Below are 14,265 nucleotides of genomic sequence, written 5' to 3'. Positions count from 1 at the left end.
AATCCTAGTTACTGAGAAGGCTATGATCTGAAGATTGAAGCCAGTCCTGGGAGGAAAGTCCATGAGACTCTTACAATTAATCACGGAAAAACTTGCAAGTGATGCTGCAGCTCAAGTGGTAGAGTGCTAGCCTTAAACGAAAATTGCTTAGGGACAGTGCCCAGGTCTTACTGACAGCCCACAAAAATAAATAAATAAATAAACACCACTATTCCATGTATTAATACTAGAAGTTTTACCTCATACATAAGCACAATTCTGACATATCAACAAAACATTAAATGTATAAAATATCTTTTTAGAATGAAAGTAATACATAAAATGGGCACTCAAACATGACGTTATTCTTCTAAATGTGCACATTTTGATTGTAATTGACACCTCAATTTGGTCTTCTCCTTGCAAACTTTGTATAAGAAAGCTCATTTGACAAAAATTATTTTTTTCTAATTTCAGATAAAATGACCTAAAGGGACATAGATTTATTATCCATAATCAGTTTTACTGCCAAATCAACAAAACGATTTAGCTGATAAAAATAATAAGATGTAATTCAATACCTCCTGATGCTTTACTCCATCTCTGAAGATGTTGTACTATTACTGTTGTATTACTCGAGGTACAGTTGGCTTATAAAAGCCACAGATTCTGAACTGGAGGAGCCAATAGCAGATTCAATTATTTTTAAAAATGCTTGTGCATTGACTATGTTAGTATTTTTATAGATTTTTTGTCACATGTTATTCCCTTTATAGCTATTTACATAAGTTTTGTACTGCATCACCAGCAATTAGAGATGATTTGATGTGTCTAGGAGGAGAGGCATAAGCTCCATGCTGTACACACACTATTTGTCTTAAGGCCAGAGAGCATCTGCATATTTTTGTATCCACAGGAGATTGTGGGACAAATCACCAAATGGGTACAAATAGACAACCTTATTTTAGTATAGTCTAAAGGCTTTTTTGGGGTGGGGGTAGGTATTTGATAGAGAGGTGGTAAGCAGTGGACTAGGTTAGAGTGGGAGACATGTCATGTACCTTTGCAATGATAACAATTTCTGAGCTAGTTTGTACTGGGACAAGCCCACCTGTGGTTATGCAAGAATCCAAATACAATCCTGACAAGCAGAGAAAGAGATGCTTCTGTGCAAATACCAGTAGCATTTCCATGTTAGAAAAAAATAATGAGCTAGTGAGAAAGTCTCTAAGAAAGGTATAGGAAAAGGTCAAATGTGTGTACATTTAATTTTGATTTTACTGTACATGAGCAATTGTAGGTGGGATTCTGAGATTTTTCTCCAGATCAAGTTTCCAGGTTGCCTGATATTACTGACCTGGTTTGAGAATCATCAATCAAATGTAGGCCTTAAGTCACAGAGCATATGGTTATGCAATGTCATTTGCATCGTTTGATTGTGGACTCATTCCTGCCCAGGTGGTAATGACTGGGTAATGAATTTTTCTTTGCCATGGATGCCCTGAACATCTTATGCCATCAATTCAAAATTAAGTAGAAATAATGTCTGTGATGTGCTACTGTAGCTGGGTTTGGGGAGAAAGCTTTGGTTTCAGTTAGCCCCCCTTTTTTCAGGTCTCCATCTCATAGTCTATATGCAAATATGCCACATTCACAAGTCCTGTATTCATTCCACCAAGGGAGCAAACATCCTAAAATCTGTACAGAGGCTGAATGAGCTGTGAAAAGTCATCTGGGGAATCTATTGGAGTCCTGGATGGAAAATGATAAACTTAACCCTGGCATTTCTATACTTCAACCTTGAAGGCTTTTCCAGCTCTCTGGGCTTCTAATGGGTGATTTTGAAGCAGAAAGATAGCTTTATTGAAATATTTGTCTGTAAGTGCTGGAAACATTGTCACAAAACAATTATTCCAGGAGACTTTGAAAGACTGAGATCTTCACTGTTGTTTTAAGCAAAGTAATTAACTTCCAGTGCAAAAACTCCCCTTCTGAAACCCACTGAGGGAGCAGATGCCCAAACATCCATGGCATTAGATTATGAGAGGGTACTTGCTTCTCCTCCAAGCACCAGATGGTTCCAGAATCCAAAGTCAATGGAGAGGAATGCCTGGATTTATTTGGTTTTACAGCTCTCATTGTGGGTGTGTGAGAAAGCTTTTATTTTAACACATGGGAGATGGCTGCAAAATAATTTCACAATGAACTCATTTCAGAAAGAAAAGTGGACTTTATCCAGTAGCACTAATATGGTGGCCTCTTGATAAACAAAGTACAAAAATTACAAAAGAATAAACAGTTATAAAATTTAAAAAAGATTTTTCCAGATTTTTCTTTACGTTCAATTCCTTCTTTCCTTCCTTCCTTCCTTCCTCCTTCCCCCTCCCTTCTTCCCACTTTTTCTTTCTTTCTTTCTTTCTTTCTTTCTTTCTTTCTTTCTTTCTTTCTTTCCTTTTCTTTTCTTTTCTTTTCTTTTTTTGTGTATGCCAGTCATAGGGCTTGAACTCAGGGCCTGGATGCTGTCTTGAGCTTTTATTTTTATTTTTCTCACAGCTAGCACTATACTACCTGAGTCACAACTCTCTACTTCCGTGTGTGTGTGTGTGTGTGTGTGTGTGTGTGTGTGTGTGTGTGTGATTAGTTGGAGGTAAGAGTCTCATGGACTTTTCCTTTCCTTTTCCTGGCTTTGGACTTCAGTCCTCCTATCTCAGCCTCCTGAGTAATTAGGATTACAGGCATGAGGGACTGGCACTTGGTTATGTTAAATTTCAAATGCAACACTAAGAAAGTATTTTGTAAAATAATGAAAATTTAGGAAAAATATAGAATGTTTCCACTGTGGAAGAAAATTGTCCTTCAAAACAAACCCTCTAAATCTAATTTACTAGCAACGCCTGCAGCTCAAATGAATCAAGACAATTCATTTGCATAAAGACATTTTTGAGAAGATTAAAAACTTACAGGGGGTAGTATGTGAAACTTTAGCATGAAGAAGGAAAATTCACTCCTTCATAGTTTTTGAGCAGGCTTTATATCCAAGTTACTGGGCTAGAAATGATGATAAAAGGACAGATTCTGCCAGATGCTTATAACTTACCCCTGTAATCCCAGCTACTCAAGAGGCTGAATGAAATCTGGAGGGTCACAATTTGAAGTCAGTCTGGATAGAAAAGCTCTAAGATATCATCAGAATAACCAGCAATAAGCTGGTTATAATAAGCTGGACTCAAATCCTAGCTCAAATAGTAGAACTCAAAGCAATCGAATAAACAAACTAAGCAACCATGAGGTCTTAACTGGCATGGGACACATAGAAGTCATAAACCCCTCAGAGTCCCTATCTCCTAAAACATACTAGATTTTATCTGAAAAGCTGAAGTATATTATTAAATAAAGTATCCTCTGTTCCTCAGTTTATGTCCTCCAAACTGAAATTTGAACATGCCTGCCTTTGCAAAGGAGATGGAAAAATACCTTATTGGTCCTTTAAAATTATTTTTAAAAATCTATCTTACAATGGGAACATTTGTTTATTTAAAAAAGCATATTGAAACAAAAGAAATGAGTTTAGATAAGGGAGTCAAATCATTAATAGGAGAGAGGATTGTTAAAGAGGGAAAAGGAAAAAGGAAAGAGAAAGGAGATAGGGAGGTGAGGAAAAGCTAGGAGAAGGAGCCCAGGAATTAAAGGGCAGTGGAAGGCCTAAAGCTTCTCTGCTGAAGGCCATCTTCATGGGAACACTAGAGACCTTCAGCTTGTTAAGTGCTATAGATGGGAGTTTTCCTGGAGATATTTGTCTTTAAAGAGACAGAGGCTAAGGGAGGAAGTTGGCTCAGGGAGGAAATAGATGAGAGATCTGGTCTTCTGGATGTTCATTGCTTTCATATAAATTGAAACAAAATGAGCTGTGTAATGGAGTGGAAGAAAGATAGGCTTTGAATTAAAATATGACTAAGGTAAAGGCTTGCTTGTAAAAATGATTGCAAAAACAAAGGCTGCATCTACATGCAATAACAATGAACAAAAATGACCAACATTTAAGAAAATCTGATCATAAAAACACATTAGTCCGTGCTAATTACTTAGAGTTAAATTGTGAATGATTAGTTTGAACTTTATAGCACTGTGGTGAGGAGAAAAATGAATTTAGTAAAATCCATTATCATACTCAGTACATAATTATTCTGAAAATGCTCATGATACAGTGATTTGTTTCTCAGAAGCAATGATAGCTGGAAATGTAGACCTCACAGAAACTTCCAATTTTCTAAAGAATGTTTTAAATGATCTTACCTCAGACTCAGTGATTAAAAAGAAATGCATAGTTTTTATGCTTTGTACATGTTCTATGATATTTTATATCAATAAAAGTTTAATTTTTATATATGCATTTTATTTTATTTAATTACTTTCCTAAATAGATTACTATTAGGAAATTGCTCCCCTTAGAATCAATAGCTACTGCTAAAAATTTACTGATCTTTTCAGAGATATGTTAAATATAACACATTGAAACATAACACATCTATAAAAATAACAGAGTGGTGAATAGAATGTTAATAAATTCAATAGCAGTGACATGAGCCAATGTTAGTTTTTGTTTTCTATTTTCTTGGCATGCCATCTGGTTAGCTACCAGGAAGAGTAATTGAGATATCCATGAGGATTCTTAAATGACTAATGACCAAATCTGTGCCGTATTCATTTCTGCATTTATATCACCTGGTAGTATCATGAATCATAGTACTCATTGTGCAGATAGTAAAGACTTGAGTTCCATTCCCAACTTTACCAATTATGAGAGAGAAGTAATGGCTGACTTAGTTATTCCCCCCCCTGAACTTCAATTCGTTCATTTGTAAAATAATGATTAAAAATAGCTATCAGTTCTAGTTGTTAGATTCCAAAATGGAATCCTAGATAATACTAGAACTAAATAAATGATAAGGATTTGTCCTAATATCATAAAGTGAATAGAAATGTAATTACTCATGTATGGCCCATTGCTCTATCTCCCCTTGGGTGCTCATGGACTTGTCCATCTGAGTAGCTGCCTGCTCCCTTGAGGACTTCCGAGGTCTATGTTGAACCAATTCAATCCTTTAAGAATAACCTTGCAGAATTATCCGAGCTCATATTGATACTGGTCATTTCAACTGGTCACACAGAACACTAGCTAGAAAACTAGGTCAAAGCTAGCAGACCTGTGTTAAGATTAAAAATAAAATCTTACATGTATAAAGCTATCAGTGGAAGGGTTGATACTGTTTAAATGGTACTCTGATAAATAGGATATATTTTACTCGTGTTTTTGACCCAGCTTTCTACCATGCTCTAAAATCCCATTATGATGCATAAATATATTTGGATAAATTGGCTATGTAATTCCAGCCTAAGTTTCTATGAGTTCTATATCACTGTCTTCTCATCACTGAGGAAAAGCAAGTATCTTCATCAGGAGATCAAATAGGGAGAGTAGAGAACTACTTTCCCCAAGATCTAATTTTCATCAGATTTTAAGCTATTTCCTTTTTTCCCCTTTGAGAAATCTGAGAGTATTATGGTTTAACCAACATAGCTAGAATCATTTCTTAAAATAATGATAACAAAAACAAATCTCAGCTTATGTTCCTTTATTTACAAGTTTCTTTACCTCTGTACTTTTAGGTTGAACAACTGGTCATCATGAAGTTCCCTTGCTGTGTTTTAATAAAAATAATCTATATTTCTTCTCCTCAGACTAAAATCTTTTTAAAGGAAAAAAAATCCAGTGATTGTTTTTTGTCATCAGCAGTTAGCAACGTATTTAATACCTGGTAAGTATCACAATTTACAATATGGATAGAATCAGGCAGGACTGACAGTTTTACTTAGTGGGGACATCCAGGATCTCTTGTATCAGAAGATCCTTTTCTATTCTTAGAATATACTTCAACATGTACAGATTTTTGGAGGACTCACTTCTTTAATAAAATATAGTTAAAAATTTAGATCTACATAAATTATTAAAATATATAATCAGGTTCCATGGCCAAGCACAGCCATGGTTATGAATTATAAATCTAAGAGGTTGAGAGTTAACTATATTACTCCTTAGACTGGCCCCATTCATGGACCCTAAACTAATCCCATTTCACTTATCACATTAAGTGAAGAAGGAACACATGTATGGTACTGCATCTTCTTGTTTGTCAGAGAATTCCAGTTACATGAATGTAGCATATATGTAACATACATGCTTCTTAGTGAAAGAATATTTTCCTTTAGTAAACTGACACAGTACTTTCATTTGTCTTTGATTTCTTAGCCTCTCTTTCTGAGACCAGATACTGTAAAAGTACTAATAGCATAGAATTAAATCCTTGGCATTGAAGGCTTATGAAGTAAAAGAAATTATTATTTGGAAAAATACCCTTTCTTATAACCATAGTTGTGACAACAATAAGAACGGCAGCAACAGATATTAGAACATTGATGAAATTATCTTGCAATTACTCAGATGTGTCTGACAAATTGTAAGAGGAACTGTACATACAGAATTTTATTTGAAGCCTCAAAGAGAAAAGAAAGCCAACTGCAGTTTTTGCCACAAAAAGACAGGTGGCGTGAGCATGCAACACTAAAAAAAAAAAGTGATTATTTTTCTGTGAGATTCTTTGAAAAAGCTCTCCTGTGCTGGGGTTTGTGGCTGAGCCGATGACGTCAGTGAGGCAGTGCAGAGTCAGGCGGCGGCTCCCTATAAGCTCAGGAGCTGTCCGGTGCTGAACTGGTCCAGCCGCTCATCCACTGGGCTCGCAGAGGCACTCGCAAGGGCATGCTGTGAGCCTTCTCCGCCATCTAACAGAGGTAGGATTGCTTTTTTCTTTGATTTACTGGACAGTTCTAAAATTGCGTGTTCTGTCTTCAGTCCCTAGCTGAGAAGAAAAAGGACCACAGGACAAGCTTATGTGGGCAGGATAACTAGATAGCAACCTGATGCTCTTCAGCCAATGTAAGGATATTATCTATGTGTGTATATATGAATGAGTGTGTGTATATATGAATGAGTCTGTGATTTACACTGATTGCTGTTCGAGGTGGGAACCAGGATGTTATTTATACAATGTATGTAGGACAAGTGAAAAAGTTAAGGATTTCAGTGTTGATGTAAATCTTAATGTAAAGTTAACCAAACCTGATGTTCTGTTTCTTCCCTTAATGTATGTGTTTCTTTTCTGAAAAGCCAGACAGACCACCAGGGACATAAATTATGTGCTTAATATTCCTAGCCCTAGGTTTCCAAGATGCAACGGCTATTAATCACCGTAGTCACAGGGATAGACAATTTAGGAACTAGTTTCTTTTTCCCTCGATTTACTTTGTAAGATTCTTCCAACTACCTTCCTGATTTAACATAGACGAGCTCTATATTAACTGACCATAAAATTTGGAAGTGGTATGTTTTGAAAAGGTTTCTGTTGTTATATCCTAATTTTATTCCTAGGAAAGTAGCTTAGCATGATCCTGTACATAGGTGTTTTTTTATTTTCTGTGTGAAACATTAAATATTAGCTTGGGGCATAGTTGGATGTGATTTTAACTTATAGAGAAATGGTAATTTTGGATACATGATGAAAACATACAGAACTGCATAAATTAATGTTAATAGAGATTGTGCAATACTTTGCTAAAGATTTGAATTGGGGCAAGTTTTTGTTTTTGTTTATTTTTGTATCCTAACTAGTTGCTCAAATGAAACCCATCTATATGTGTTTTGATATTTCAATGTCAATTTTCCTATCTGATCTCAGTAGAAAGGTTTTAATAATGGTTTAAAAGGTTTTCATAATGGCTTTCAAGGCAGTAAATGAAGCTTCTGTTATTTAAATTTCAGAAAATTAAATTTAAAATCAAATCCTATATGAATTTTAAGAGTTATGGAGACCATATTTTGCTACTTAAAAAAGAGCTACAACCAGGAAGAGATCTCTGTTGAATCTTAAAGGCAATAACTATTTTATTCAAATTCAACTGAAATAAATGACTAGAGGTTAACATTTGTTAGGCTGGGGTTTAGAAAGTTGAAATGAGTGCTGCACATTATATGTGCTTATAGAGAAGCACAAAACCCAGGTGGTAAGAATATTTCTAGAGTACTGTATCAGAGCTGTTTGTTATTTGAAACTATTTTCTTTCCAGATGATGATTAAGAAGCTAATAAAAATGGTAAGAGAATTTTGCATTTTTCCTGAATTTGATTGTTTTGGAAATCTTTCTTCCTCCTTTTTCTTTTTATTAATGGAATGTCCTAGATGTCTCTAATTTTGTTCAGATGACTAAAGAATTTGAAAAGACTAATGTTGCTATTGATGTATAATGTACTGCTATTACTGGTTATATATATGTATAATATATATTTATACATATATAGTTTGAGTTTCTGGAAACTTTGGCTGTGCTGTCAACTTTTTGAAAAAGTATTCCATTTTACCATGCTGAACTGGTATTGCATAGAAATTATTAGTCTAGAAACATTAACTTAATTTTTCCCATTGCACAGGGATAAATGTACTGTATTAAATATGGAAGGTCTTATCTGTTTATTTGGTTACAGAAGCTTAAAGTTTTCTCGAAATAATGTGAAAAAGAATATTTCCAGACGATGGTTTCAAAGAAAATAATATCAATAAGGCTTTAAAGATAATTATGTCAAATGTCAAAGTTGAAAATTCATTACCAACATTGAATTATCCTAAAAATATAAAGAAAATGCATGATATGCTTTCATTTAAACCTATGATTCTTTTGAGTTCAATTACTTATTATAAACATTTATTAACAATAAAGGTTTTGGAAATCTCACAAAAGCCTTAGTAATTTATTTGATGAGAATTGTTTTAATAATAATATGTATCTATGCTAAAGGAGTTTCCATAAATATATATACTTTTATGCCTGGAAAATAATGTCCTTAATTACCAGCCAGATCTAATGTGCAAGAACATTTTCTACAACTGATGGCTAATCTAATACAAAATTGTACCCACTTAATTTAAAGCTAATAAAGCACCCACGATACAGCAAAGATACAAACAATCTTGAAGACTTAATTTACATGCATTTTATTTATAATTTTATAAGTTATGAGTGTTTCAAAAGCCTTTCCCAATGTTTGCACCTAAAACATCTAAAAATTCTTCTTGCTTATTCATATGTGAGATTTTTAAAGCTCTGAAGAAAAAAATGAATGAAGATTTTTTTCAGTTGGAATATTTGGACACGTCTCTGTTTATCTAAACCGGGAGTTATATAGTGGTTATTTTAAGCTTTTCTAACAGGATGAGTCACTGAAGATTTCACAGGTCCATATAAAAATAGACACAGGCATAAGACAAATGGAATCTTAACACTCTCAAGTTTAGAAATAGACCAGTTAAGAAAACTTATGTTCCTTCCACAGCATCTGTTTATTTACTATACACCCTTGAAGGATGATGAAAAGTATCACAATTATTGCATTTAAGATAGTTATAATAAAAGCACAAGAAGAAATGTGGAAAAGAAGTTTTAAACTGGTTTATTATTTTAGCCTGCTTACAGAGAAAGGAACTTCATTCTTGTAGTGTACTAGATTAGACCCAGGAAGGCACACATTCTGGGGTTTATGAATTGGTAATGGGATCTATTTCTGAAAAACAAATGGGACTAGGTCTCATGATGAAAGAAGTCCGTATGACTGCAGCTAAAGTTCTGGGTTCCATAATTATACATATATGCATTGTCACCGGTGGGGTTTTTTTTTACAACAAAATTGAATAATTCTATAATGCTTTTGGATTGCTATTTTCTCTACAAATCTTTTTAAAATTTTTATTTTTGTCATTAAGTAGCTGTACAAAATAATTGCCATTCTACAAAGTAGTATATGGATACAATAAACGTGGTGATCATAGGGCATAATTATATGTATGGAACTACATATTTAAAAACCTTATTTTTGCTAGTGATTTTTAATTATGCTATGCGAGTGAAAAAGTCTTCTTTCATTAAACAAGAAACAACTTATGCTAAAAAAGAATCTTCAAGTTTTTGTAAGTGAAGAAATCAAATTTGAAAAATCTGATGTCAGTGGTTTTTTTAAATTATTATTATCGAGGGAATGTATAGGAGGGTTGTAGTTACATTCACCAGATAGTAGGTGCATTACTTTTCACACATTGATATCCCTTCTTATGTTTTTGTCCCCAGTTCCCTCTCCCCAATCATCGTTTTCCCCTTCCTTTTCCTATTTCAAATAAACGTATATACAAAACACCTTTATATTGGTAACAAAGTCAGCTACAGTAACAATATGAGATTAACCAAAGGGCAACAAAAGAGAAGAGAAATAGCGTAGTACATGAAGAATGACAGTCACTCGAGATAAAGCTCGTTTCCATATCCTAGCGACCCTTTCATTAGCCTAATCCTCTGCTAGGAGAATCCTAGATGTGTGCTAATTATTACAAATGAGGGAAACCATTGAGCTTATGTTCTTTTGAGTTTGGTTCACTTAATATGATTTTCTGTTTGATGTCAGTGTTTTGGTGACAGATTAACCGAGCACATGTTTGAAATCAATGAACAAGAACGTTGCCAAAGCTTCCTGTGCTAAGCATGTGAGGAGCGTGAAGGAGTGACATGCAGTCGTCACCTGTCACCTTTCCCCCCTCTCTCTAGTCTTCTGTTTCTTTTGCCGTTGTGTTTCAGCTCGTGCTAACTCTCGTTTTCTCTCTATGCTTTAAAGGAAATCTTGAAGAACATGGCAGAAGGGAAGGCGCGAGCGCTTGGGGCCTTTCTCTCTCTCCTCCACGTAGTGGTCCTCCTCTTTGGAGCTCACGCAGCCTCCTTTCCACGAAACCAACTGCTGCTTCGTAAAGAGCCAGACCTCCGATTGGAGAATGGCGCCAAGTTACCAAATCCTGAAATGATCAGGGCTTTGGAATACATAGAGAAGCTCCGGCAACAAGCTCACAAGGAAGAAAGCAGCCCAGACTACAATCCCTACCAAGGCCTCGCAGTGCCCTTCCAGCCCAGAGCCAGCGGGGAGGAAAGCCACCTGCCCGAGGGCGCCAGGGAGGCGCTGGGCGAGGAGGACTGGATGCGCATCATCCTGGAGGCGCTGCGGCAGGCCGAGAGCGAAGCCCCTGCCACGCTGCAAGAAAACCAGGCCTACCCCCTGAACCTGGAGAAGGGGTTCCCCGCGGACCTGACTGAGGACTACGAGGCCCAACAGTGGCCCGAGAGGAAGCCCCAGCCCCCGCGCGTCCCTCTGCTGTACGAGGCGCTTTCCAGGGACAACCCCTTCAAGCGCACCAACGAGATCGTGGAGGAGCAGTACACCCCACAAAGCCTCGCCACGCTTGAGTCCGTCTTCCAGGAGCTGGGGAAACTGACCGGCCCAGGTAACCAGAAACGCGAGCGAGTCGAAGATGACCAGAAAACCTACCCGGGTGACGAGGACGACCTGTACAAGGCAGGCAACCTGGCCTACGAGGACGTGGTGGGCGGGGAGGACTGGAACCCCATCGAGGACAAACCCGAGCCTCAAACCCAGGAGGAGGAGGGGAGAGACAGCAAAGAGTCCACCGAGGCAAAGGAACAGAGCCACGAAGAAAGCAAGCGCTCGGGGCCGCTGGGTCTCCAGGACGAGCGTGAAGAGCAGCTGTCCCGGGACGCATCCAAGGTCATGGCCTACCTGAAAAGGTTAGCGAGCGCGGCGGCGGGCGGTGGTCGGCCGCAGGCCGGGCCTGCTGGGGAAGCGGCAGCCAGGCTGCTGCGGAAGCCCCTGGACTCTCAGGCTGTTTATCAGTTGATTGAAATCTCAAGGAATCTACAGATCCCCCCGGAAGACTTGATCGACATGCTCAAAAGCGGAGAGAAGCCGCTGGGATCCGTGGAACCTGAACAAGAGCTGGATCTTCCCGTGGACCTGGAGGACCTCTCGGACGTGGACCTAGACCATCCGGACCCGTTCCCAAGTAAGATGCTTCCCAAGGCGGGGTACCCCCAAACCCTCAGCCGGGCTGCCGCTGAGACCTCGCCCGATGGGATCAGTGTGGAGGATGTTCTGAATCTGCTGGAGATGGAGAACGCCGCCAGCCAGAAGCCCTCCTACCTCCCCAATTCATACAGCCGGGGTAAAGGCCTGGCGAGGCTCCCCTATGGTCCTGGAAGATCTCGAGCCACCCAGCTTTCCAAAGCTACCTGGATGCCCGATGGAGAAACCCAGCAAGAACTCTATGAAAATCTGAATGACAAGGACGAAGAGCTGGGAGAGTACTTGGCCAGGGTGTTAGTGAAGTACCCCGAGATCATGAATGAGAGTCCATTGAAGCGAGGACCCAGTCCGGACTCGTCTGAAGGTGACCTTCTGGAAGAGGACCAGCTCGAGCAGGCCATCAAAGAACACCTGAGCCCGGGCAGCTCCCAGGAGACTGAGAAAGTGGCCCCAGTGAATAAGAGGTTCCCCGTGGGCCCCCTGAAGAAGGATGACACCCCAAACAAACAGTACTTGGATGAAGATCTGCTAATGAAAGTGCTGGAGTACCTCAACCAAGAAAAGGCTGAGAAGGGAAGGGAGCATGTCACTCAGAGAGCCATGGAAAATATGTAAGCAGCTTTCATTCATCATCTCCCTTCTTCCCACCCCAATCAAACCCTTGATTTCTCTTTAGTGTGTTGACTTCTCTCCTGTAAACACTGTACTATGCTCTAAGTGATGTACAGGCAGACCGCTCCAGGTGGTTGGGGAATCTGCTTCATTTACTCTGCGCTGTTCTCTTGTGTGTGGATTTGTGTAAATGTTACGACTCCCAGATTAAAAAAAAATTCTGTCCTTTATTCAAGAAAGGTATCTACGGTAATGTTCAATAGTGTATCTAATGGCTGTGGCATTGCTAATGCTCATACATGATAAAGAGTGTCCTATAATTCTCTTGGAAGTTTTTAATATTTATTGAACTATTTTGTTACTGTCTGTAGTGTTTTTGTGGAGTACTGGAGCAAAAAAAATCAATAAAGCATCAAAATTATGTAGTTTTTATTTATAAGGCCTTTTCTATTGTGTGTTTTATTGTTGGTTAATTAATGTTATTCTGGAGCCCTTTGGACTCCTCATTCTGGAAAACAATGTCTGTGCACCAAGCAACGTTGGAGACAGAAGGGAAATCTGTCATTATGACAGGCTGTGCAGGTAAGCAGCGACGGGCTTCATACAAGATCCAGTCCTCTGCCTAGAAATAAAGCCTTTCCAACAGCTCACTGCGGGTTTCCACATGGTTTCCGACATATAATTTATTTATGCAATAAGCCTTTTGGCATAATATTTATATCTTTCACCTTGCTTGATATAAATAAAAGATATGAAATCTCTCATTCACAAACAGCAGGAAGGAAAAAGGAAGGAGTAAGGGAGGGAGGGAGGAAGGAAAGGAGGGAGGAAGAGAGGGAGGAAGAGAGAAGGCAGGTATGGAGGGAAAGAGGGAGGGAGGGAAAAACTGCAATGAGCATGGCAATCAGAAATGTTCACAAATTTTGGAAACAACTTGCCTTTACCCAGGTGTCCTTGCTCCCCATATGCCCAGTAGGTAAGTCCGTGGAACAGCCTTAATGAGAACAGCCACCTTCCCATGGGAACTAGGACTTTGTGCATAATGTAGTATAATGAAGTATAATGGTACCAACACCTAATATATCAACAGGTAATCAGCAATGACAATAACCCTAAGAAAATATATACAGTAACAAAATATAGTTATAAATGAAGAATAAACAATAGATATATGTTAGGTGCTTGTGGTATGCCAAGCACTATCCTAAATCCTTTCCATTTTGGCCTATTTTCAGTTCATCACATTATATCTGGGAAAACAAAATAATGATCTCAAAGTTAGTTGAAGTGATGTGTTCCAAAATGTGTATTCCTGACTGTTTCCTGTCATACCGTGTGGGATGGTTGGGATGGGGAAAGTGAGATGTTGAGGGGATCAGGAAGTTTTGGTGTGGGTCACTTCCAAAGAATAGCACACAAGCTTCCCTCCTCCCCCCGTGTGTGTGTGTGTGTGTGTGTGTGTGTGTGTGTGTGTGTGTGTGTGTGTGTGTGTATGTGTGTGTGTTCAAGTATTCCCAAACCATTAAAGGATAGTGAGAGGGCCTGAATACCTAGGGAAAGACACAAAATATATATTTTTACATTTTCCCCAACTCTTTTCCATCCAATTCTATCCTTTCCTGGAATTCTGGAATCCACAGGTGGAAGGAAACTTA

General features: G+C 38.3%; 1 protein-coding gene across 1 annotated transcript; it reads left to right on the top strand.

Annotated features, from left to right (window-relative positions):
* The first annotated feature begins 6,884 nt into the window (after positions 1-6,884).
* Scg2 (secretogranin II) lies at positions 6,885-13,031 on the top strand. Its single transcript, XM_090354904.1, has 2 exons — positions 6,885-6,970; positions 10,745-13,031. The coding sequence occupies exon 2, from the start codon at positions 10,760-10,762 to the stop codon at positions 12,611-12,613; it is 1,854 nt and encodes a 617-aa protein (XP_090211030.1). The 5' UTR covers positions 6,885-6,970; positions 10,745-10,759; the 3' UTR covers positions 12,614-13,031.
* Positions 13,032-14,265: the final 1,234 nt, after the last annotated feature.

The sequence above is a fragment of the Megascapheus bottae genome, chromosome 21 (assembly GCF_031878675.1).
Source record: "Megascapheus bottae isolate mThoBot1 chromosome 21, mThoBot2.hap1, whole genome shotgun sequence".
Lineage (NCBI taxonomy): Eukaryota > Metazoa > Chordata > Mammalia > Rodentia > Geomyidae > Megascapheus > Megascapheus bottae.
The sequence above is the reverse complement of the archived record's forward strand: the minus strand, read 5'-3'. Positions and strand labels throughout refer to the sequence as shown.